The sequence below is a fragment of the Mya arenaria genome, chromosome 13, assembly GCF_026914265.1.
Source record: "Mya arenaria isolate MELC-2E11 chromosome 13, ASM2691426v1".
Taxonomy (NCBI): Eukaryota; Metazoa; Mollusca; class Bivalvia; order Myida; family Myidae; genus Mya; species Mya arenaria.
The window spans coordinates 57,498,548-57,524,179 of NC_069134.1; the positions used below are offsets into that span (position 1 = coordinate 57,498,548).

At 38.1% G+C, this 25,632-nt stretch overlaps 2 protein-coding genes across 2 annotated transcripts in view; one reads left to right on the forward strand and one right to left on the reverse strand.

Moving 5' to 3' along the window:
* The window catches only part of LOC128214014 (zinc finger protein 500-like), a 155,765-nt gene that overhangs the window by 103,011 nt on the left and 27,122 nt on the right, over positions 1-25,632 (forward strand). The window lies entirely within an intron of this gene.
* On the reverse strand, positions 3,080-17,756 carry LOC128214013 (NADH dehydrogenase [ubiquinone] flavoprotein 1, mitochondrial-like). Its single transcript, XM_052920168.1, has 14 exons — positions 17,619-17,756; positions 13,302-13,372; positions 11,493-11,582; positions 9,760-9,908; positions 8,969-9,102; positions 8,773-8,837; positions 8,138-8,242; positions 7,490-7,615; positions 7,115-7,180; positions 6,059-6,225; positions 5,657-5,810; positions 4,951-5,005; positions 4,144-4,253; positions 3,080-3,478 (listed from the first exon to the last, which is right to left on the reverse strand). Exons 1-14 carry the CDS (start codon positions 17,662-17,664, stop codon positions 3,404-3,406), a joined length of 1,413 nt encoding a protein of 470 aa, XP_052776128.1. The 5' UTR covers positions 17,665-17,756; the 3' UTR covers positions 3,080-3,403.

Consider the following 25,632-nt stretch of genomic DNA (forward strand, 5'->3'; position numbering starts at 1 on the left):
GTGCTGCTCTGTGTCCTTTTTTAATAGCATCCCTCTGCCCACATGGAGACCAGCATGTGTACAAGTCTGCCTTAATTCATAAAATTAAATTCCTAAGATAATCAAATTTTCTCCTGTTTTGATTTAAATAATTAATTGTAAAATTATTTAAATACTATTAAACACAATTCACAATGTTCAAGTTCTTCACAGCCCCATTCATTTTCACCTTTTCTGCAGCACCCTGTCCTGTTTAAACCTGTCTAAATCCAAGTGTGTGTTTGTCTGTGAATGCGATTAAATGTATGCTGTTACGTCTGGTCTTAAATCATGTGTTCATTTTTGTTACAAGCTACTATGAACTGCACATATACACCCTTCAATGTTCAAATTTTGTTGAAAACTGCACTTTGCACAAGTTATAAGAATTGTTTTATGCATCTTCTTAACTATACATAATTGTGTCATGTCATTTATGTTTGCAAAATGTCATTTAAGTATTTGTTTTAATTTTTATCATTACATTTTAGAATAGCAACCTTTGTATGATAAACAATATGATATTGGTTGAATAAATATGGAAATACAGACCTTTTGCCCTTATCAGAGTGATCATTTCCTAACATTGAAACTTAATAATTGCGTAATTAATGAAACTTAATAATTGCATACCATAATACAAGTGTACTTCAAATTTTGCCAAGCTGTGTATGATGAGCGAGACATACCGGTCACTGGCCGTTCTGTGTATGTATGTGCTTGTGCTAGTCCACCTAAATGGCCGTCAACCAGTCTTTTGACGATTTTTAGACTATGGCAGACTGGTGACGTCCACCATCCCAGCAAAAAGTAGCAAACGGGCCTTGCGCAGAGGATCCTCGCGGCCACAATTATTAAATTATCTTTGTTATAAATTCAAATTTCTATGAAAATATCATTGCCTACTATCAAACACACGTTTATTTATACACATGAAATGTCAAAATAATAAAAAAGTATTCCTGATCGCTCATTATTGTAGCTAGTGCTTGTGCCCGTCCTGACTGAGCCTTGTCCAGGGGGTGTCGCGTACAAGACACAGTGACCATGATTATGAACAGTCTCAAGTCCAAGTGTAGACTCAGAAGAGCACTTTATTTAAATTACAAAAAATCATCTCTCTTAAAATTTTGTTTTACATAAATAAATGTGAATAATTATACAATTTCTAACAGTAATAAAATTCAGCAAATTCCATCATCTAAACTCGACTAGAATAAAAGAAACAATGAATTTAAGATAAGCAGTTTTGCCTCTTGAGTCTGACCACAGACTTGAGACTGTTGGGAATCTTGGTTCATGATCTGTACCTTGAAGGTCAAGATAACGCTTCCGAGGCCAAAGGTTGAAATGATCCTTGTCTTGGTTGCACCTTGACCATGCGTTTTAGGATTTGTAATAAAACACTTACCGTGAAGATGATGAGGTGATGTGCACCGCACAAGACCCTGGTCTGTACATCGAAAGGTCAAGGTTAAAATGATCCTTGTCCTTGTTGTATCTAGACCATGCATTGTAGGATTTTTAATAAAACTTACTATGAAGGTTCATCATGATGTGACATCCCCGTCACTAGACCAAGGTCTGCATCTCACAAGTAATGATCTAGCTTAGAGGTTCAAGGTTGAAATAATGTCGGTTGATTAGACAGTACCTTATCTGTACCATGCATTAGAGTTTTTTCAAGAAAGTTGTAATGAATATTCCTTTTAAGGGTGGTATGTCGCACACAATTCCAAGTTCCGATTCTCAAAGGTCAAGATCACTCGTGTCCAAATCAGTAGTTATTAGTATAGTAGTGACTACATCTTAACCATGCATCATAGGGCTGGGCACATATATTCTCTATGATGTAGCAGTGTGTTGGGTATAGACTCGCTACTGTATATAAAAGGTCAAGTTCACACAGGTCAAAATGGGTAATGTTCATAGGCCAATAATTTTTCCAGGAAACTTCTTGACCATGCCTTATTGGATTGTCCAGTAACTTAGCAAACATGGTCACCATACATATCATTAAGCGAGGCCTTCCCTTGGTCATTTTAGCGCCCTGGTATCACGTAATCATGGCTTCAGTTTTTCAAAATCCATATTGCTGGCACGTTTGAAAATTGTATTGCGTTAAAATCAAGCTCAAAGGGCACTTGAATTTTGGTAAACAAGGCATCTAGAAAAAATTCTCATGGTGGTCTCTAGTATTATATAAAACTGACTGTTACTGATTGAAATTGTTTTTTCTTAAAAATGAGACAAATTTTGAAGTAGTTGCATATAAAAATTCCTTTGGATCTTTCTTAAAACACCGGTAACCAGTACTGGGTGAGTACCTAAATCGGAACAGTACCTAAATATGGAACACTCATTATAAAAGTGTTTTTCTGATTGAGATCAGTTTATTTACGATTTTAATCAATAAAGACGTTTGTCTTAGATACAAATTCCAAAGAACACGATTCTCCGGTAAGTATTTCAAATACTGCTAAAATTTAAAGTTTTTCATGTTCAAATGTAAATACATGGCATGCGGGGGAATGACTTCATGCTTGCCACAATCCCAGCATACTGGTACAGCCTGTATTTTACTGAAATCATCAAATTTTATTGACAAAAATGACAAAAAAACAAGCTGGAAATGACATAAATTATTAATTTACTTAAACAAATCATGGAGCAATAATTTTAAAAGAATACATAAAAATAAATAACAAATTAAAACTGTTCCATATTTAGGTACTCCGAGGACGAAAATGGCAGACCTTAATTGTGCCGTTAATAAAGTACTTTTCATGAAGATTGGTAGTATCTTGCAAAATGCCATTTATATCAACCAATTGGTCTTGAATCCTAGTATGCTGATGGAAAATTTTGTAGTTGTAGTGCAAGTCTAACTAAAAATATTTCAAAAATAGTGCCGAAAGTGTTCCAATTTAGGTACTCGTCCAGTATATCTAGGATAAATTTAATTAGAATTTCTAAATCCATCCAGTCTATTTTTTTTATAGAACTAAGAGTGGCAGAATTGTAATTCACTTGTTCAGCTGAGAAATAACAACAAGAAATATTGTCCTTTTAAATAATTTTATTTACATCAACAAAGTAAAAAGCAATCTGTCAACTGAAATTCACAAACTAGAGCCACTTAAGTTAATTGATGGATGAAATTTTGAGTTGACCTTCAAACAGAAGCAATATGACCCATAAAAACTGATCTTATCAAATCACCAATAAAATGTTCTAGAAACTGTAAAAAATATATGCCGTATTTAACTTAAAACTCTCGCTCGTCCATTATTTAGCTTAAGAACACATTCATTCTGAGGTTCAAAAACCATTAATACATTGGAAATGTACATGTAACTAAGTCAAGCTAACACCACAATACAATTTAAGCCTTGAGCTTCTTCTGGTTAAACTGCGCCATTCTTGCTTCAATCTCTGGACGGAAATGCCGAATCAAACCCTAAAAAGAAATATACTGTATTTATTATATATACTGTATAGTATTGAAATGCGCCCATAAAACAGTTAACACGAGTAATTTGGCTATTCCCTCACTTAAAAATATATTAAAATCCTAGCGAAGGCATTACCGGTATGTCCAATTATTCATCTAGAGCTATCAGAGGAGTGATAATAACCTCCTCATGCCACATTTTTATTGATTTAGGTTGGTTAACTTCTTCTACAAAACTGCTTAACTACAAGACTCATTTACTACAAACTGTTTTATTTCAAGACTGGTTAACTACAAAATGGTAAAGTATGAAATGGTATATGAAAAAATGGTTTATTACCAGACTGGTTTACTACAAGAATGGTTTACTACAAGAATGGTTTACTACGATACTGGTCTACTACTAAATGTTTTTTTTACAAAATTGTTTATTATAAAATGGTTTACTAAAAAACTGGTTCAGTTTTTTACTACAAGACTGGTTTACTACAAATTTGTTAACTTCAAGACTGGTTTACTACAAAATGGTAAAATGCAACACTGGCGAACTACAAAATCGCTTACTACAACACAGGTCATCCACATGACTGGTTTACTACAAAATTGTTTATCTCTACTTAAAGACTAGTTAACTTCAAAACTGGTTTATCTCTACTAGTTGACTGGTTTACCTGTACTGGCCATGCAGCTCCGTCCCCAAGAGCACAAATGGTGTGGCCTTCAATCTGTTTACTGATCTCCCACAGCATGTCGATCTCCTCTGGCTGACCATTGCCCTCCACTGGAATGGACAACACTTTCAGGTTAATGCAACATGTTTCAGACTGCATGAATATTATACACTGTCTGCATTGGGTGGGGATGAAACTGACTGCCCTAGCTCTGAGGGTGGTCACTACAGTTTCACAATAAATATATCTCAATAACGAGACTGTATAAGCGAATCTGGGGCCAGTTTCTCAAAAAAAAAATAAGACGAAAAAATATTTTCCCACCTGAATTTTAAAATACGATTGGACAGAAATAATAACAATCCAATCAGGTGGTCAAAGTCTAAGCTTTGTTTACATTATGAAACTCCATCCAGAATAACAATCAAATACAATCATATACAATACAATAGGTAGATACACACATACATGCAATATTTCTGGACAATTCTCCAGTTTTTTTTGGTCTTAATCCAAGGGGATATTTAAGGAGTCTCAAAATCACTTAAATATCTCTTACTTTCATTACGTGATGGTTTTTTGGGTGTTTTACCTTAAAAAGCACTTTATCTAAACTAGCATTTCTCTAAAATGAAAATTTGTCCATCTTTCATTTAATCCGCCGCATGTTGCAAATGTGCAAGCTTTTTCTCAAATCAGTCACAAATGCTGGTGCTATCCCAGAAGTCTAATATCATTGTGATGAAAATCATCTTAAACACAAAGCTGTCTTCTCAAAAGCTATTGTTCTTTAGTAACTAATCTTACCAAATCTGTGTGTCATAACATTCATCCAGCCAGTTCCTTCTCGGCATGGAGTGCACTGTAAACAAAAATATATTTAAATTATTGACCAGGAATAACGCTAGGATTTGTGTCCTTCATTATGAGTTGGCAGTGCTGTGAGTTAGGTCAACCTTGTGTTCAACAATTAAAGAAAAGAATGACCGTTCACAGCTTTTGTACTTGAAAAGTGGTAGGTTCAAGAAAATGAGTTTCTGTCACGGAATTCGCAAAAGATAAGCCTTATGTAAATAAGTGTCTATAAATTGTGTTCTATTTCACCAAACAATTGAGAAGACATAATAAAAACCACAATTGTGCCCACAGGACTTGTGACACAGGAAATGTTCGCACCATTTCTAATTTATTTTCAAAATTATGAAAGTCTTTTCATATATGTATATGAATATGAAAGCTGGTTAAGAATGTAGCCATTCCGAAAAAAAAATGTTGAAAAAGGAAGTTATTACAGACACTAGTATATGTAGTAACAGCGACTTTTGTTTTTTGCAGAAATGGCGGAGCTGAAAAATAAGCCATCATGAACCCTCACCTTTGCATTTGTCTCACAATACATCTTACAATGCCAGCATCCTTTATGCATAACTGACATTCGGCAGTGCCACGAGCCCAGTTAACTTTCACAAGAGTGATAAAGAAAGATGACCACAGACAGAAATCAATAACAGACCTGTCCGCAGCTCTCGTGCTTGTAGAAGTGCATGAGTCTGGCGATACATCGGACAACATCCGCGTCCTTGTTCATGACTGTAATGGCTGCTGTGCCAAGGGCAGACTGAACCTTGACCAGATCATCAAAGTCCATCAATACATCATCGCAAACTCTGTAAACATGTGAATTATAATGTTAATAATACCTTTCAGTAAATTGATTATTACTTTCCCAAATATTCATGTATACTGCCAAAAATGGTATCAAAGATTTGAAATAAAATTAAACATTATGTAATGATGTTATCTTGATAAGGATATTTAACACGACTAAGATAAGACCAATTAGGTTAATTTTTTTACATTGATTTTGCTATCTTGAGTCTAGAAAAAAGCCTGAGTTTTGTTGAAATGCTCTTACTTTTTGGGTATAAGAGGTGTAGACGACCCGCCAGGAATAACGGCCACAAGATTATCCCAGCCTCCGATTACCCCACCCGCATGTCGCTCGATCAGCTCTCTGAGGGGGATGGACATCTCCTCCTCCACTGTGCAAGGGTTGTTCACCTGGCCGGATATGTTGAACAGCTGAAACAAGATCCATTATTTTCAGGTTATTCAACATTGTTCTGTACAATACGGAGATATATTCGGAGTAGAAAACAGCTGGGAAAATCGTATTGGATATTATCATAGGTTTTTATATGGGACCTGTGAATCATACAATATGGTAATAAATATCAGGGGGGGGGGGTTAACCTGTGTATGTCAAGATACAAAAATACACTGCACAGTCACGTGTTGAAAATGAAAGTGTATGATTGGACTTACAAATAAGATAAAGAAAAATTATAATTATAATATATATTCATCATATATCTGCAAGGGAAACGTATCACAAAGTACATTTGTCCATATTCCCCGTCTGCAATACAGACATATTCCTCTGTGATGTCATCTCCTAACACTATCATTGAGTGATGTGAAAATGAAGAAATCACACAAAATAATGCCTCAATAAAATGCATTAAATAAAGTAATAACTTGTCTTTGATGTGATTTAAACCAGTAATGTATTATAGAAAGGTTTTTTGTAATGCATTTAGATCCGGGAGGCTGCTTTCAACTCTCATGGATTATTGCAGATTTTTAAAGAAAAACACCTTAATAGTCAATTTCAACCTCCTAATAACCTTTTTAACCACATTAATCATACCTTATTTCCTTAAATTATGTTCACTTACTGTATATAACAAAACTTGACAGTGAATGAGTGATTCATCTTGCCCAACTTATTTTTATTAAAAAATGAAAAAAAAAGAAAAAGAAAATTGTCATTATTTTATAAGAATCTTGCATGATTTGCTATTCAATATATATCAGTTTTGAAACTTTATACTAAATTGTTATACAGCTCACCACTGGTTTGTTTAATAATCTTTTGTTAAATTGAATTGTAGATATTTCTACTACAAACCTTGGTTCCCCTGTTTCTCTCTCGACCGAAGCCAGCAAACCACTCGCCACCTCTCCGACAGATGGTCTGAAATATTTCAATGAAAACATGATTGTCAGTCAGCCTTGAGCACAAACTTGTACTATGTATAGTTAATGTTTATAGAAATCAGCTATTGAAATATCATAACTATGCTTACTTAAAGTGCATTATTATAGAAATATAAAGTATTGCGTGACAGTGCGTGACTCATATAGCATGGGGGTGCCAGATTTCCCTAATGCCTATCCAGTGTGCTAGGAACATGAATTCATAGTAATCTACCATGGCTACAGCAACAGTTTGCAAAACTTTGAAACCTATGGAATAAAGTGAAAAAAGCACAAACAAACTCACAGGTGCCACGGCAACAGTCTCAACATTAGCTACAGTTGTGGGACATCCAAACACACCCACGTCAGCAGGGAATGGCGGCTTCAGACGGGGCTTGCCTTGTTTACCTTCTAGAGATTCAATCAAGGCCTGCAATATAACAACAAGTGTTATTTTAAGGGATGCTAACAGATATCTAAATATTACTTAGCCCATCTTATTTTGCTATGTTTACAAATATAAACGTAGTGTAATTGAAATAAATCAATTCTGTTTATTCAAAATGTATAGACTTTTGTTGGTATATATTCTGAAAATAGTGAATTTCAGAGGTTATTTGGGAAAAAATTTAGGTTTCCTTAGGTAAAATTTGTTTTAATTTTCAATTTATGAATTTCAAGACCTTTCTGAAATCAGCCTGAATGCACTACAAAAATTAATATGATTAAAAGCAGTTGTTTTTTTCAGGTCTTATGTTGGGGTCTTATTCTGGCAGTTAGTTCCTTTTTTGTCTGGATAATGTTTTAAACAAGTGATTAATCAGTAATAACATGGTTCCTATTGGACATGGGCAACAGTTTAGATATCATCCCCTCCACCTCGGGACAAGAGTTTAAACTGGTACCCAAATAGCCATAAAATAACGGTCAAGTAATAAAAGAATAAGCTTACAGTTTCTTCTCCACAGATGTATGCCCCGGCCCCACGGTGAACGTAAATGTCGAAATCGTACCCCGTGCCGCATGCATTCTTCCCAATGAGACCCGCATCATATGCCTGGAATTGAAAATATAAGTAGAAATACACAATCCCAATCAATTCGTTGCTTTTAACTTATTTTTTTCCCACACTACTTGTAAAATCAATACATGTAATTATTATTTTTTTCACCTGTGAACTTCCCCTGTACAAGAGATTTTTCTTAACTTGAACAACAATAACATGCTAAGCAAGTTATTAACAAGAGCCCTAAGAAAAGAAACTCAACAATTATTACAGCCAAAGTTATATGCTTGGCTGTACATGTGCCTATTGTCTCTCGCAATTTACACCAATTTTCATTTGTATACCCAGACTTAGCAAAAAAAGTTCAATTCTGAACAACTTACACTTTTTATATGTATCACAGTTACATTTATGTTTCAAATAGTTAGAAAACATCATGTAATCAAGGGAAAGCTTCAGACAAATTTCTTATTAGGCACAGTTTCTTTTTTATAATATATATAACCCATCACCACTTGTTTAAGTGAGATTTTTTAAAAAATTAGAAATATTTGGTCTGTAAATAGTATCCGAAATCTAACCTCTTTCACTGCCACATTTAGCTGAGAGGCTTCGTTGTAGAACTCCCCTCGAATATAGATGTATGCTGAAAACAGGCAGTGTATAAACAATTAGATACCTGTCGACAAGCGGATGACAACGGTACATTGAAGCGATTGAGTACGGAGAATTGTTTCATTTTGTACCAGTAAGAATTTATTTGAATGTATCAAGTACCTGCCCGAGCGCCCATGGCTCTCCCTGCTACAAGACAGCCCTCAAGTAGTGTGTGGGGGTCATGCCTCATTATTTCTCTGTCCTTACAAGTGCCTGGTTCAGACTCGTCCGCATTTACTACCAAATATTTGGGTCTGAAATATAATTTGCTCAGAATAGTAATTAGTTTTTCATTTTGGGGCAATGATTACAAACAGCCTAAAGTTCAAGTCTTGACTCAGACAAGCAATTATATTACATTACCAAGAACCATATCTTTTTCATTTGTGTTACAAAAAAAAATAGGCAAATAGTTCAATTTCATAATCAAAGCCCAACCAGAAAGAAAATTACAATGAAATGAAGCTCTGCAGTTTTGCCACTTCAGTCTGATTTTAGACTTGAGATTGTTTGTAATCATGGCCCCAGGTTTTCACACTGATTTTTGGCAAATGACAAACAAGGCTTTTCTGCGAAAAATCTCTATCACAACTTTGGCGAAAAGGCTCAATGTGTATTACAGTTCATTTTGACATTCTACACAAAATGGTGCCAGCTTGTTCAGCCTTCAGCTTGCTACATTTGCCCATTTTTCTGTAGAATGCCAAACCATAAATTAAGGTACATTTTTTTAGAACCTTGATTTCAATTTCAGTCAGATATGCCAACTTAAGCCCACATCCTACCTGCCATCACACTTAATGCAAAAAGGGTACCAAGCGCTCTAACATAAGTATGTGATGTTGTTTTTTTAAATGTGGGCTTCTTCTTCAAAAAGTATAGCAGAGCCTCTTCATTTATCTAATGCATACCTGCCATCGCTGGGTTTGTTCATGAATCCCCATTTCATGCCCGAAGGAAACCCGGCCCCACCACGCCCTCTAAGCCCGGAGGTGACAATCTCCTTCAGGATCCAGTCAGTTCCTTTATCAACAATCTCCTTCGTTTTGTACCATACACCCTTTGTAAGGAGGAGAAGGTTTTACAAGTTATAATTTGTTACGACATTTATACTCAAATTATAGCATTACCGGTACTTTTAACATTACACGAATTTGATACTTCATTTAGACTTCATTTACAGCACCATTTTTAACTGGTCGTACTATTTTGATACTGCATGTACCAGTACATTTATTTTTAGCATTACTGAAAAGAAGGCTTTAGATTTATTATTCAGTCGCTAGTCCATTCCCATCCTCAGTAGAAACCAGAACATTTTTCAAGTTTGGAAGGCCAAAAGACATCTCCTGGCAAATTAACCTCTTGCAGTTACAAAACTTTTCTTGAACAAGCCTAATAATTGGACAGAGGCTTCTTAAGTCGCTGATCGGACATCACCTACTACAGTAAAACTGCGATAGTTCGAAGTCGCCGGGGACTGAGCCTAAACCTCGAGGGAACTGATGTTTCGAACGACCCGATTTTCAATTCTCCAGTCTGTTATGAAATATATTTCAGTGTATTTCAAGTATGGAGTAGTCTGTTTACTAAGACAACGATTATGTGTTGCGTTGTGGAAATCGCTGATATGTTCAAAGGCTGTCGTTTACTTTATGTATACTTAAATATAAAATGTAAAAGAAATATCAATAAATCGATTTTTCTACCAAATAGCCATATTGCAAAGCAAAGTGACAAAAAGGAAATATTTTCAGATATTCCGATGTTGGATCGATATTGTAGTGTTTATTCATATTTTTATTACTCATTGACATTTCTCACAACTAACTGCTCGTCATTAACTTCTCATAATTATGTTCTAAAATGCCCATATCAACTAATATCGGCCATGCGTTAACATTGTTTAACGGTTGTTCACACCTTATAAATTGCCTTTCAACTGTCATTGCAATTTTTACAACTTGCGAAAATTTAAATACCTAGCAATTGTTTGTTTATTTTGGAACATGCGTTCGGGAAAAAGTGTGAAATTATGACCTCGAGGGAGCCATAAGGTTTTGTGCATGATTTGTGTACTTGGGACCAAGAATATTGCTCGACTCCTCGACATAATTAGTTTCGATGCAACGACCGCTTGTTCGAACGATTGCAGTTTTACTGTATATAGGTAATTTCTGTAATTACAGGGCACTCACTCTCAAGTTACTCAAGCAATAGGACTGGTTATCAGAATTGTCGTAGATATTATGCCCTTACACATTCTGACCAAATTTGGTGATGATTGGACAATTGCTTTAAAAGTTATTAACCAGACAACATACAGGACGGTCACCAGTAATCCACAGATGATTCAACAATACATTCTGTTCTATTATGGGCATGTAAATACTAAATGGACTAATATATGGTGTCATCAATATTTGAATTAAACAATCAGAGAGCTGTGGAACAAACACCAACAATTGTCTTGGGGTTTTTTAGTCAAAAGGGGATGTAACTCAACAATGATCAATTATCCAGAGGATAATATTATTATCCCTGCTGCGTGTGTGTATTGTCTCCTGCAACATGTGAACATACCCTTGAGTTATGACTCACCAAGATTATGAAATATATCAACAACAAAATACAGAAAACCCACCCTTTTCATCGCTCCCTTAAGTCTGTAGTCATGACGACCGAACAAGTTCTGGAAGATTCTGTCATCATCATGTAGCGGACCATACTTTGTCTGAAAAATAAAAGAAGATGTTTTTTTTGTTCCTTAACTTGACTTATGTTATGATGTACAATTGGTTGTACATACTGGCATTAATAACATACTGAAGATCTACACCTTTCCTAAACTAAGCTTCTAAGACTCCCCTACAAGAATAATACTCCGAGGAAGTCAAGAGAAATATATAGCAAACTCACCAGCCTCATGAAATTTAGCTATACTTGTTTTATTATTTTTCAAAAGTAACTCTTTCTAGAACTTAGTGTAAGACAAATACTTTATCAGTTACCTTTTCTAAACGATGAGGGTTAATCCGTTAAAAGCAATATTTACCAAATGTTTTCAAAACTTCATATCAAAATCCACCACATTTTTTTTATACTTTACCATTGACTCTGTACTTCCAAAAATCAATGAAATAAAATTGAAATAACAAAGTCATAGATGATAGAAGCCACAAGTAAATCTTTACTGGTGGTAGGTTATATACTATATAATAAGAAACAAGACCACATATCAAGCCTTCAACATAAATGACGCAACGCCATTGGTCCAGGACTGGTCACGCAGTGACCCAATATTTTTCCATATTGGGTCACTAAATTTATATTATACCAGAAACGCGTCTATTTTCCCATTCAGATGAATAAATGAAACCAATACGGGATAAACAGGGCGCTGGAAACCATATTTTGGCAATGGTTTCTTTTCCCAGTATATTCCATTTTGGTCACCTACTAATCCAATTCCTTGTAATAACCTCCCGGGTCGGTTCCGAGGCCCTTATACTGATTGTTAGGTAGCGAGTCAAATGAGTAATGTGCAAAAATATTAAGATCGATGTTTCAAATGCAATTCAGTATTGGTAAATGGGTGTGAAACACTGAATTGTAACTGTTATTTTGACTTCAAAACAGCCATTTTGATTAATTGATAGCAATTTTAATTTAACAAGGAAAAAAATCAGGACCAAAAATTAATTTTGAAAAAGTGATAGTTTCAGCTACACGGTGTTTGATTGCATGCATGAAAAATCTCAGGGTTTTTTGGCAAAACCAGGAGGTCTGGCCTTTTCATTTTTGTAAAATATTAGTGGGTAAACGTTTTTGCATAACATCAGCACAAACAATGATTCCATTTATTTATTTTTATTAATTTTTGGGAAATTGTTGAAACCCCCTTTTTTAATTCATGGAAAGTAATTGTATCCTCTGCTAAAGAATGTGGAAAAGCCAGGGCTTTTTCTGCCCATTTTGGGAAAAAAGACCCTAGACATTTTGGGAAATTTAGCGTCTTGAAAATTCCAAAATTAGGAAATTTTACAGTTAAATGAAAAAGCTGTCTAGTCTCCTGCGAATTAGGAAATGATTTAATATTAGTTTATTTTCCCTTTAAAAGACCCCAAAAATATCAATCATTTTGGGTGTAAATATCTAAATAATCATGACAGATAATATCTCATACTGATCTCTGAAGGTAATGAAAATCAATGATTTCCGAGTTTAATTATCAAAAAAACTTTACATCACATAATTAATGCGGATGTTGAAAAAGAACTAGTACAGGTAAAAAGACTTTCTAAAAAAAAATCAAATTTTTTTTTGATTGCGATTTTTTTTGAAAATTGGGAAAAATATCTTATATTTTGCTTTGGGAATGGGTCCGATAGTCGGACCCGTGGGTACTATAGAAAAAGCCCTGAAAGCCCTTACTCTACATGCGAGTTCTTACCTTTTCAGGTTGTTTAGTTTCTGTTGAGTTGTTTCTGCATACTGTGAGACTTGGGGCAAGATTTTTAACACCTGAAAGTACACAAAGTCCATAGTGTTGGATAATAGGACAATTATCATAATTGATAAGTGAATTGAAATGGACAAACTATTGATCATCGAATCAGAAATAATCATAACTCTTTTTCCATACTAAATATTGGTATGACAATAACATTTCTGTTTATTTTAACAACTTGTATTATATGTTTTATATATTTAAAGTTTTAAATCAAACACATTGAGTTATTGGTGTGATAATATTTGATTTAATGGACTTGATGAGTGTTTGAATTTAAACTACTGTGAAATCATTAATGTTCGTGGGCAGGAAATTTCGTGGTTTGCCGAAAAAAAACAATTTCGTGGGTACTTGAATTCGTGGATTTTCATTTTTGAAAAAAAAATCGAAGATGCGATCGTCCTAGATCGTCTGCATAATATCCACACGCTGGCCCGTGATTTCCGTCTTCTACGTCACTCGGTTTATGACACTCGCTAATGTGGTACGACATGCATATACCCATGTCACTTATCGATTTAATTGGGAATAAAGGTAATAAAAGAAGATGTACCCTGATCATAAATACAGATAGGGGAAGCCATTGAATGCCAATTAGGAATTTTGCAAACTGTGAAAACACCGAAAAGGTGCGTATATTGTCACGTTCGGTACTTAGTAACCTTCAATATACTAGTAATCGATTAATTATTTTATTAAATAAAAAAATCGAGTATGGACACTCATCACGCACATCTTGTAAACTTGGAGATTTTCATTAACAGCACAAGTTTAAACACGTGCTTATAACTGTCATTTGCTGCATAAAACACATTTGATTGATTTGGTTCATTATTTGTTAAAAGCAGTTATAATATATTAACAGAATAATGATCGTAAGTTATACAGTGAGACAGGTTTTAACACTGTATACTGCGACCTCTGTAAAGAATATACTAGAGTATGTACGTAACAAGGCAATTGAAAAAGTGAATAAAGGGTTTATATTTCGTGGGATCTTGAATTCGTGGATCACCTAACCCACGAAAACCACGAACATTAATGCCCCACGAACATTAATGATTTCACAGTAATATGAAACGAAATAACAAAAAAAACTTGTTTGCTAATAACCCGCCAAAAGTCAAGCTCACGAAAATACATGTACATGAATCATGATTACTAATTTAATAAAAATTATATTATTAAATTATACTATTTTGATTAAGCATAAAGCATGATTTCTATCTATAAACATCTTGAATGTTGGTCAACATAATTGAGGGGACTCCCAAGTAAGGGTTAAAACAATGAATGGGATTTTTTAGGAAAAAAATCAGTGAAACTAGACTAAACTTTGCAAGCATTGCATTTGCTTATGCATAAATTTGTCTTTATTGATCTAGATCATCAATTAATCAATGACGGTAAACACGTTTTTTAGCAAGTGTTCTGAATTTGTGTATGGTTTTAAAGCTGCTCTCTCACAGATTAAATGTTTTGACAACTTTTTTTTTGTCTGGAACGAGCCAATTTAAGCGAAGATGCATGGAAACCAGTGGTATAAGACTTCTGACAAAGATCAGATTACAGAATTTCATATTTAAGATAAAAAATTGATGTCATACGCATATTTCTTAAACTGTTAATAATGCTTTTAGCCATGAAACATTAATTTTCGAAACGGAAATATGAAAATCTGCAATCTGATCTTTTGTCAGCAGTCTTAATTCACTGGTTTGCAGATATTAACACAAAAATTGGCTTATTCCAAGACAAAAAAAAAAAGAAGTTGTCAAAACGGTAAATCTGTGAGAGTGCAGCTTTAAGGCTTCAGGCAGTGAGGGAAAGAAGTTTAACATAACTGTTTTTAGTTCTTGTTATCAGTTTTTGAACAAAAAATTATCATTTACCCAACCTTATATAAAGTAAACCTTGGAGGAAAAGTGCGCCCGGTGTGGGGCTAGCACCCACGACTGCCAGAACACTAGCACAGAGCTTTAATCAACTGAGCTAACCGGGCGGCTTGTTCTAGCCCACACACACTACACTCCACCCCCATTTAACCTTTTAGGCCAGGGGCGGCACTCCTGCTGTTTATCGCTGCCACCAATAAAGTAAACCTTGGAGGAAAAGAGTGCCCGGTGTGGGGCTGGAACCCACGATCTCCAGAACACTAGCATGGAGCTTTAAATCAACTAAGCTAACCAGGCAGCTGGTTCTAGCCCACATCAACTACATATATTACATAAAAATTCCTGTATCTTTTGGAAATTCTCCATAATGAGAAGTTGATGAAAGATGTTTTCCTGGATTAATGTTAATAACGCGAAATTCATGTTCACTTAGGCCTAAAAAAAATAATTTTTGGTTAGGGTTACATCCTTTTCAAAAATAGGTAGGGTAGGTAGGCTTTTTTTTATTTATTTTTTGTTTTTATTAAATTATTAAATACTATTTTCGGTTGATTAGTTATTTTGACAAATAAATTTTATGCCATTTCATGCATTACTTTAAGTCAACAACGACATCGCTGGTGCCAGAGAAGATGATGTATGATGGAGACGATAGTGACGGAGAAAGCGACTGCGAGATGCCAGAAGACCTTGTGTTTTCATTGTTGATGGAATAGAGTAGACAGGGTTTCCGCCAGGCCTTTATGGCTTGTCGGGCCCGACGTGCCTTCCGCTGGGAGGCTAATTACCGACAAGCGTTAATTATGCCGACATGCTTTAATCCGCGTAGCGACAATCCTTATCAAAACAATCATCAGTTTTGACAATACACAGTTTTGTTGCGATTGCAATGGTTGACTGACAGCCAGAAGGCGTGTCGGGACTATTACGACATTTGAATCAGCCATTCAGGATCGACGACAGCATGAAGGCGTGTCAGTGAGGATCGACGGTGCAATTAACCAAACTCCTCCTATTCTAATGTGTGAAAAACACCACTGGCGTAATTGCGATCTTCATCCCTATAATCACCTATGAATGCAAAGTAAACAATTTATAAGTGTTAATTGATTTCGGTAACATAAATCATGTGTCGTTTTATTTCGCTTATTGATTCCGAGTCCGTTTGTTAATTGTCCTTTTGTTGACGAATTAATAAATTGTAATTGAGAACCATGTTAAGATATCTGTGTCAACAAGGGTTATATGTCATTGTATGTAATTGAGTCGCGTTCCCGTATTATGTTTTGTGTCAAGTTATATTTTGGGTTGCTTATTATTAAACTTTGATTATTTTATCGTTCTTTTTATTTATTTTGAAAAAAGATAAATAAATCTGAAAATACTCATCACATTCTATTTTAGTTATTATTTAGCCGACCCGGCTTGAAAATTATTAGCTGTTGCAGCTTTAAATACATCCACGAGCAGTCGCTTTGCTCCGAGTTCTTTTGTGTTCCAGCATGCAGACAGCGTGTTTTACACATTTTGCTGTGACGTCAAAGGTGTCAGTATAAATAATGCCTGCACTAAACGAAACATGAGTAGATCAATACGGTGTACGATCAATACCGTCGATATTGTATTGTCGGAATACTTGAGGAATACCAATAATAAAATAAGAGTTACAATTAAACCTTTTCACAAATATTTTTAATGTAAATCAGACTTGAGTTGGTAATTCTAAATCATAGGAACATAACTGTAAACATGTTTAAAATGCAGGAAATTGCACCATTTTGATTACGAAAATAAAATAAAATCGACGTAGGGAGGGGACACCCCTCCCAAACCCTCCCCTCCCGACATGCCTTATGAATTTCCTGGTGGAAACCCTGGTAGAGATTAAAATGAGAAAACAGTTTACTGGTGTTAATAGCTTTATTACCTAACGCATACATTTAAATATCTCTGTTTAAAAGTTATTTTGGTTTGGGCTAGTCAAACTTGATTTGGGCTAGTCCTTTTTCCAGGCTGCTAGCCTGACTGGGCTAGTGCTTACAAAAATGAGTGCGAAGACTGTACAGATATTGGGGTCGCAGATATTGATATATAACATTTGCTGCATCATTTGCTCAAAAAATCTTTGATGATTTTGCTCGATGAATGCTTCACAGATACACAGGATTATTTGCTCGATGAATGGTTCCCAGATACACAGGATTATTTGCTCGATGAATGCTTCCCAGATACACAGGATTATTTACAGACTATTTCAGAAATTAAAAAAAAAAAATGTTGACAGTGACATTGACAACTCTGGCCTTGCACCAATATTAGGGAAAAACGATAAGAATTATATGCGCATGCAAACACAACTTACCAGTTGAAAGTCGTAGGGCGGGAGAAATGCGACACAAACTCGCCATGTCTGTCAAAGATTATAAAACCATACGAATTACGTAAATTTCCACTGACAGCAAGCTAGCAGCCAATAACAGCAGCCAATAAGTACAGCAGCCAATAAGGGACTTAGCAGCCAATAAGTACTTTTACCACGAAACACGAAATGTGAAAGGAATCTACTATTTTCCAGCAGCCAATAAGAACACCTGCCACACAACAACAATGTTTCAAAGAAAATATCATTAACGCAAATGGTTTATATAAATAAAACACGATGAAACATAATCAAAAAGAACCAGTACGAACAAAAGTAAACCATAAAATTAATATGTACTACAGTACTCAGTAGAGGCTACCCGCGGCTAAATAGTATCCGGGATAACCAGCTAATATGTTGATAACACATGGGGGAATAATTTAAATTGGATTTATTTTTGGCCCCAGATAACATAAACATTTAAAATATTACATCAGCTTTTTAAAATATTATTACTGGCACAGTTTACCCCCATTCCCCCAATAAATACTGTACTTTATAATATTTGGTATTTGGTTTTTAATCCGAAACACCCGCTATATTAAGTAAAAATATGTATACTATGAATAGCGTTCTCGTAAAATTTGGTATCAAATTATTTAACCAACATTCTTCAATCGTTTTACTATGAGTTGCATTCTGGTTGTTTAGTCAGTATTTATAAGAGCAATGCGATTGTTTACCCTCGCAATCAAGTAAAATCCTGTCCGCGAGCACGGTTTAATCTACTTCTTCTATTCTATTTGTACCACAAATACCTAAACATCTCGGTTTTGCCGAATTACAGCGATTTGCCGCGTGCATTTATACGGAATTAAGTCGTACGCAGAAACAGCAGTAACAGCAGATGATTGCGGTGACGACGCGCACCACCGCGTTGGCTGCGGTGGAATATATCGTTGCGATATTTCGCGATGACGCATTCTCTCCCGCGGTGGCAACGCTTTTTTTGAAAGAAAAAATCCCGCTTTGTTGATAGTGTAATTATCTAAGATTCATGCTGACCATATAAAGACTCCAGAAGACAGGGTAAGCATACGACGCAGACCCTTTAAAAAGACTATTCCCTGTAATCATTTAATAAGCGTAGTACTGGGGTTAGGAAGACCATATGTATCCTCCAAGACGGGGTCAGTGCATGGCAAAGAAATTAAGGAAATTGTGTTGTTAGTACGACAGCAAGATGCCGCACCTAAATCCTTGGGACCCCTTGTTACGACCAGAAGGAGGCAATTTGACGCTCTAAGACAGGGTACTGGCAATGGCTATGAACTGGCACCTACAAATGACTTCCATCTTAGGGTCAGCTTGAATAAATTGACCCCAACCTCTTGGGCCCTTTTGATTGAGTTAAGCAAACACATTAAACTACTTTGGGTTGCTAATACGACCAAAAGGAGGCGATGTGACGCCATAAGACAGGTAACTGGCATAAAATGGACATCTGGGCTATCACCTAGCAGTGCCGCATGACTTCCATCATAGATTCAGCCTAAACACAATTAACTTAAACGTAAGGGAAACTCATATTTGGTTAAAACAAGCACATTGACCTACTTTGGGTTGCTAATACGACCAGAAGGAGGCGATGTGACTCCCCAAGACTGGGTACAGACATGAAGGGGACATAGAGGGCTATCACCTAGCACCGCCCAATAACTTCCATCTTGGGGTGAGCTTGACCAAAATCGACCCCCAACGTCCAGGGCCCCCTATTTGGGTAAAACAAGCACACTGATCTACTTTGGGTTGCTGGAACGACCAGAAGGAGGCGATGTGACGCCCTAAGACCGGGTACTGGCATGTAGGAGACATCCAGAACTATCATCTAGCACCGCTCAATAACTTCCATCTTGGGGTGAGTTTGACCAAAATCGACCCAAACGTCCAGGGCCTCCTATTTGGGTAAAACAAGCACACTGACCTACTTTGGGTTGCTGGAACGAACAGAAGGAGGCGATGTGACGCCCCAAGACCGGGTACTAACATGAAGAGAACATCGAGGATTATCACCTAGCACCGCTCAATAACTTCCATCTTGGGGTGAGTTTGACCAAAATCGACCCCCAACGTCCAGGACCCCCTATTTGTGTAAAACAAGCACACTGAACTACTTTGGGTTGCTGGAACGACCAGAAGGAGGCGATGTGACGCCCTAAGACCGGGTACTGACATAAAGGGGACATCTAGGGCTATCACCAAGCACCGCTCAATAACTTCCATCTTGGGGTCAGCTTGACCAAAATCGACCCCCAACGTCCAGGACCCCCTATTTGGGTAAAACAAACACACTGACCTACTTTGGGTTGCTGAAACGACCAGAAGGAGGCGATGTGACGTCCTAAGACCGGGTACTGGCATGTAGGGGACATTCAGGACTATCACCTAGCACCGCTCAATAACTTCCATCTTGGGGTGAGCTTGACCAAAATCGACCCCCAACGTCCAGGACCCCCTATTTGGGTAAAACAAGCACACTGACCTACTTTGGGTTGCTGGAACGACCAGAAGGAGGCGATGTGACGCCCCAAGACCGGGTACTGACATGAAGGGGAACATCCAGGACTATCACCTAGCAACGCTCAATAACTTCCATCTTGGGGTGAGCTTGACCAAAATCGACCCCCAACGTCCAGGACCCCCTATTTGGGTAAAACAAACACACTGAACTACTTTGGGTTGCTGGAACGACCAGAAGGAGGCGAAGTGACGCCCTAAGACCGGGTACTGGCATGTAGGGGACATCCAGGACTATCACCTAGCACCGCCCAATAACTTCCATCTTGGGGTGAGCTTGACCAAAATCGACCCCCAACGTCCAGGACCCCCTATTTGGGTAAAACAAGCACACTGACCTACTTTGGGTTGCTGGAACGACCAGAAGGAGGCGATGTGATGCCCCAAGACCGGGTACTGACATGAAGGGGACATCTAGGGCTATCACCTAGCATCGCTCAATAACTTCCATCTTGGGGTGAGTTTGACCAAAATCGACCCCCAACGTCCAGGACCCCCTATTTGGGTAAAACAAGCACACTGACCTACTTTGGGTTGCTGGAACGACCAGAAGGAGGCGATGTGACGCCCCAAGACCGTGTACTGACATGAAGGGAACATCCAGGACTATCACCTAGCACCGCTCAATAACTTCCATCTTGGCGTGAGCTTGACCAAAATCGCCCCCAACGTCCAGGACCCCCTAATGGGGTAAAACAAGCACACTGACCTACTTTGGGTTGCTAGAACGACCAGAAGGAGGCGATGTGACGCCCTAAGACCGGGTACTGGCATGATAGGAGACATCCAAGGCTATCACCTAGCACCGCTCAATAACTTCCATCTTGGGGTGAGTTTGACCAAAATCGACCCCCAACGTCCAGGACCACCTATTTGGGTAAAACAAGCACACTGAACTACTGTAGGTTGCTGGAACGACCAGAAGGAGGACGATATGACTGCCCCAAGACCGGGTACTGGCATGTAGGAGACATCCAAGGCTATCACCTAGCACCGCTCAATAACTTCCATCTTGGGGTGAGTTTGACCAAAATCGACCCCCAACGTCCAGGACCCCCTATTTGGGTAAAACAAGCACACTGACCTACTTTAGGTTGCTGGAACGACCAGAAGGAGGCGATGTGACGCCCCAAGACCGGGTACTGACATGTAAGGGGACATCCAGGGCTATCACCTAGCACCGCCCAATAACTTCCATCTTGGGGTGAGCTTGACCAAAATTGACCCCCAACGTCCAGGACCCCCTATTTGGGTAAAACAAGCACACTGACCTACTTTGGGTTGCTGTAACGACCAGAAGGAGGCGATGTGACGCCCCTAAGACCGGGTACTGGCATGTAGGGGACATCCAGGGACTATCACCTAGCACCGCTCAATAACTTCCATCTTGGGGTGAGCTTGACCAAAATCGACCCCCAACGTCCAGGACCCCCTATTTGGGTAAAACAAGCACACATGACCTACTTTGGGTTGCTGGAACGATCAGAAGGAGGCGATGTGACGCCCCAAGACCGGGTACTGACATGTAAGGGGACATCTAGGGCTATCACCTAGCACCGCTCAATAACTTCCATCTTGGGGTGAGCTTGACCAAAATCGTACCCCCAACGTCCAGGACCCCCTATTTGGGTAAAACAAGCACACTGACCTACTTTGGGTTGCTGGAACGACCAGAAGGAGGCGATGTAGACGCCCTAAGACCGGGTACTGACATGAAGAGGACAATCCAGGACTATCACCTAGCACCGCTCAATAACTTCCATCTTGGGGTGAGCTTGACCAAAATCGACCCCCAACGTCCAGGATCCCCTATTTGGGTAAAACAAGCACACTGAACTACTGTAGGTTGCTGGAACGACCAGAAGGAGACGATGTGATGCCCCAAGACCGGGTACTGGCATGTAGGGGACATCCAGGACTATCACCTAGCACCGCCCAATAACTTCCATCTTGGGGTGAGCTTGGCAAAAATCGACCCCAACGTCCAGGGCCCCCTATTTTGGTAAAACAAGCACACTGACCTACTTTGGGTTGCTGGAACGACCAGAAGGAGGCGATGTGACGCCCCAAGACCGTGTACTGACATGAAGGGAACATCCAGGACTATCACCTAGCACCGCTCAATAACTTCCATCTTGGTGTGAGCTTGACAAAAATCGACCCCAACGTCCAGGACCCCCTATTTGGGTCAATCAAGCATACTGACCTACTTTGGGTTGCTGGAACGACCAGAAGGAGGCGATATGATGCCCCAAGACCGGGTACTGGCATGTAGGGGACATCCAGGGCTATCACCTTGCACCGCTCAATAACTTCCATCTTGGGGTGAGCTTGACCAAAATCGACCCCCAACGTCCAGGACCCCCTATTTGGGTAAAACAAGCACACTGACCTACTTTGGGTTGCTGAAACGACCAGAAGGAGGCGATGTGGCGCCCCAAGATCGGGTACTGACATGAAGAGAACATCCAGGACTATCACCTAGCACCGCTCAATAACTTCCATCTTGGGGTGAGTTTGACCAAAATCGACCCACAACGTCCAGGACCCCCTATTTGGGTAAAACAAGTACACTGAACTACTTTGGGTTGCTGGAACGACCAGAAGGAGGCGATGTGACGCCCCCAGACCGGGTACTGACATGAAGGGGACATCTAGGGCTATCACCTAGCACCGCTCAATAACTTCCATCTTGGGGTGAGCTTGACCAAAATCGACCCCCAACGTCCAGGACCCCCTATTTGGGTAAATCAAGCACACTGACCTACTTTGGGTTGCTGGAACGACCAGAAGGAGGCGATGTGACGCCCTAAGACCGGGTACTGACATGAAGAGAACATCCAGGACTATCACCTAGCACCGCTCAATAACTTCCATCTTGGGGTGAGTTTGACCAAAATCGACCCCCCAACGTCCAGGATCCCCTATTTGGGTAAAACAAGCACACTGAACTACTGTAGGTTGCTGGAACGACCAGAAGGAGACGATGTGATGCCCCAAGACCGGGTACTGAGATGAAGGGGACATCCAGGGCTATCACCTAGCACCGCTCAATAACTTACATCTTGTGGTGAGCTTGACCAAATTGACCTCAACGTCTTGGCAACCTCTATTTACGTATAAAAAGCAAATCAACTTACTTTGGTTGTATGTTACGGCTAAAAGGAGGCAATGTGATGCCCAAATACCGGGTACTGACATGGAAGGGACACCCAGGGTTTTCACCTAAAAACGCATAATAACATCCATATTCAGGTCAGCTTGACCAAAATTGATCAAAAACGGCGTTGGATCCCGTAATTGGGTAACACAAGCTCATTGGACTACTTTGGGTTAGCAGTATGACCAGAATGAGGTGATGTGACGCCTTTAGAACAGGTACTGACATGTAGGGGACGACAGTATTTAGCACCGCCCATTAACTTTAATCTTGGGTCAGGTTTGCAAAACTCCACCAAAAACGTCTGGGGCCGATTATTTGGATAAAACATGTACATTGACATACGTTTAGCTTCTGGTACGACCAGAAGGAGGCGACATGACGCCCTTAGATCCAGTACTGGCATACAGAGGACATCTATGGCTATCGCTTACACCGCCAAATAACTTCCATCCTGGGATCAGCTTCACAAAAATTAACTCCAACGTCTTACGAACCCTTATTTGAGTTAAGCAAGCACTTCAGATTGCTGTTACGACCAGAATGACGCAGGTGACGCTCTAAGACAAGGTGCTTGAATGTAGGGGACATCCAGGATTATCACCTAGCAATGCCCAATAACTTAAATCTTTGATCAGCTTGACCAAAATTGATCCAAAACGTCAGGGGCCCGTTATTTGGGTAATACATGCATATTGACTTACTATCGGTTTCATGTACGACTAGTAGGAGGCGATGTGACGCCCTAAAACCGGGAAAAGGTTTGTAGAGGATATCTATAGCTATCACCTTACACCCAAATAACTTCCATTCTGGGGTCAGCTTGACCAAAATCGACCATAAACGTTTGGGGATCCGCTTTTGGGTAAACAACCACATTTAACTACTTTGGGTAACTGTTACGACCAGAAGGAGGCGATGTGACCCCCCTCCCCCCAAGACCGGGTATTGGCATGTAGGGGGCATTCAGGGATATCACTCGGTACCGCCGAATAACTTCCAACTTATGGTCAGCTTGATTTTGACCCTCAACGTCTGGGGACCCACTATTTGGGTAAACCAAGCACATTGACTTACTTTTAATGGCTGTTACAATTAGAAGGTATTTATGGGACGCACTAAGACTGGGAACCGGCATATATCAATATAACTTTTGGAAAGCTATTTTTAAAGACACTTTAATAAAGTAAAATAGATATACCTGTTTATATTTTGATGGTATTATCCACGCATATTAACTTTGCCAATGATTATTAATAAACATTTGTTATTTTGTTTAAATGCAGAAAAGCCTTGCATGTCAACCAAACCTCCTGACCATATTTCATCAATAAAAATAACTCGTCTGATTCGAAATGTTCATTTAATTCGTTTGTGTAAATCATTTGCTAAGGTATCAGCTTACTTGGACTCTAACAAATCTACCTTGTTATAGTCATTTTTCCGGGGGGGGGGTGTTACCGTTTTGTCACAGACCTACATTATACTTTGCATTAATAACTGGTGTGACAATTCAATTATATGCAATCTTTGCTTATTTTATTTCCCTCAAAATTGGCCCACAGTTCTTATTTCACGGTAAGTTTAATTTTTAAGAAAGCAATGAAAAAATCGCTTTATGGATGTCTTTTCTCTACCTTTTTTCATTAAAAAACGGCAACGGATTATTTTTAGAAAAGACATACTAAGGATTTAATAATTGTGTAAGCTTTTGTTTCTCTTTTATGCAATATGATGCCATTATACATTCTTTTTTTATAAACGTCTTGATGTTTATCCGCCGTGATTGCCACCAACTTTAATAATTCGTCAATAATTGCAATAATCACATGCAAACTATTATTTCCTGCAGCATTCAAATCTATGGTTAATTCTATAAAGTCAAATAATTTATCCCGATTATTGTACAAATTCTTTCTGCATCCACCTTAAGAATATTAGATTCAAGATTGAAGATTCAACTTATTTATTAAGTAACTTGAACACAAATGCTCCTCAATACATGATAAATATAATACATTCAATTAAACATATATAAAACGATAACATGATTGGTTTGAAATCTCAGACATGAGAAAAGAACTTATAATCAATCTTTTAACATGAAACTTTAACATTAGATACTTTTACATTTCACTAACATTTCACTTACACAGTGAGGATGGCCTAACAACTAATTAGTAAATATTTATATAATAATTTTCATGATGAAAGCTAGATTTTTAAAGGTATATTATGGTATGCAAAAAAGCCAAAATGTAAACCTTCAATAAAGAT

Bases quoted from the DNA above. Each gene is read 5' to 3' on its own strand.
- LOC128214013 (XM_052920168.1), bottom strand. From the start codon at position 17,664: ATGGCGAGTTTGTGTCGCATTTCTCCCGCCCTACGACTTTCAACTG. The intron at 9,909-11,492 runs GTGGGTTTTCTG...CTCCTTACAAAG, and splicing joins TTAAGGGAGCGATGAAAAGG to GGTGTATGGTACAAAACGAA. The intron at 5,811-6,058 runs GTAAGAGCATTT...ACATGTTTACAG, and splicing joins ACACCTCTTATACCCAAAAA to AGTTTGCGATGATGTATTGA.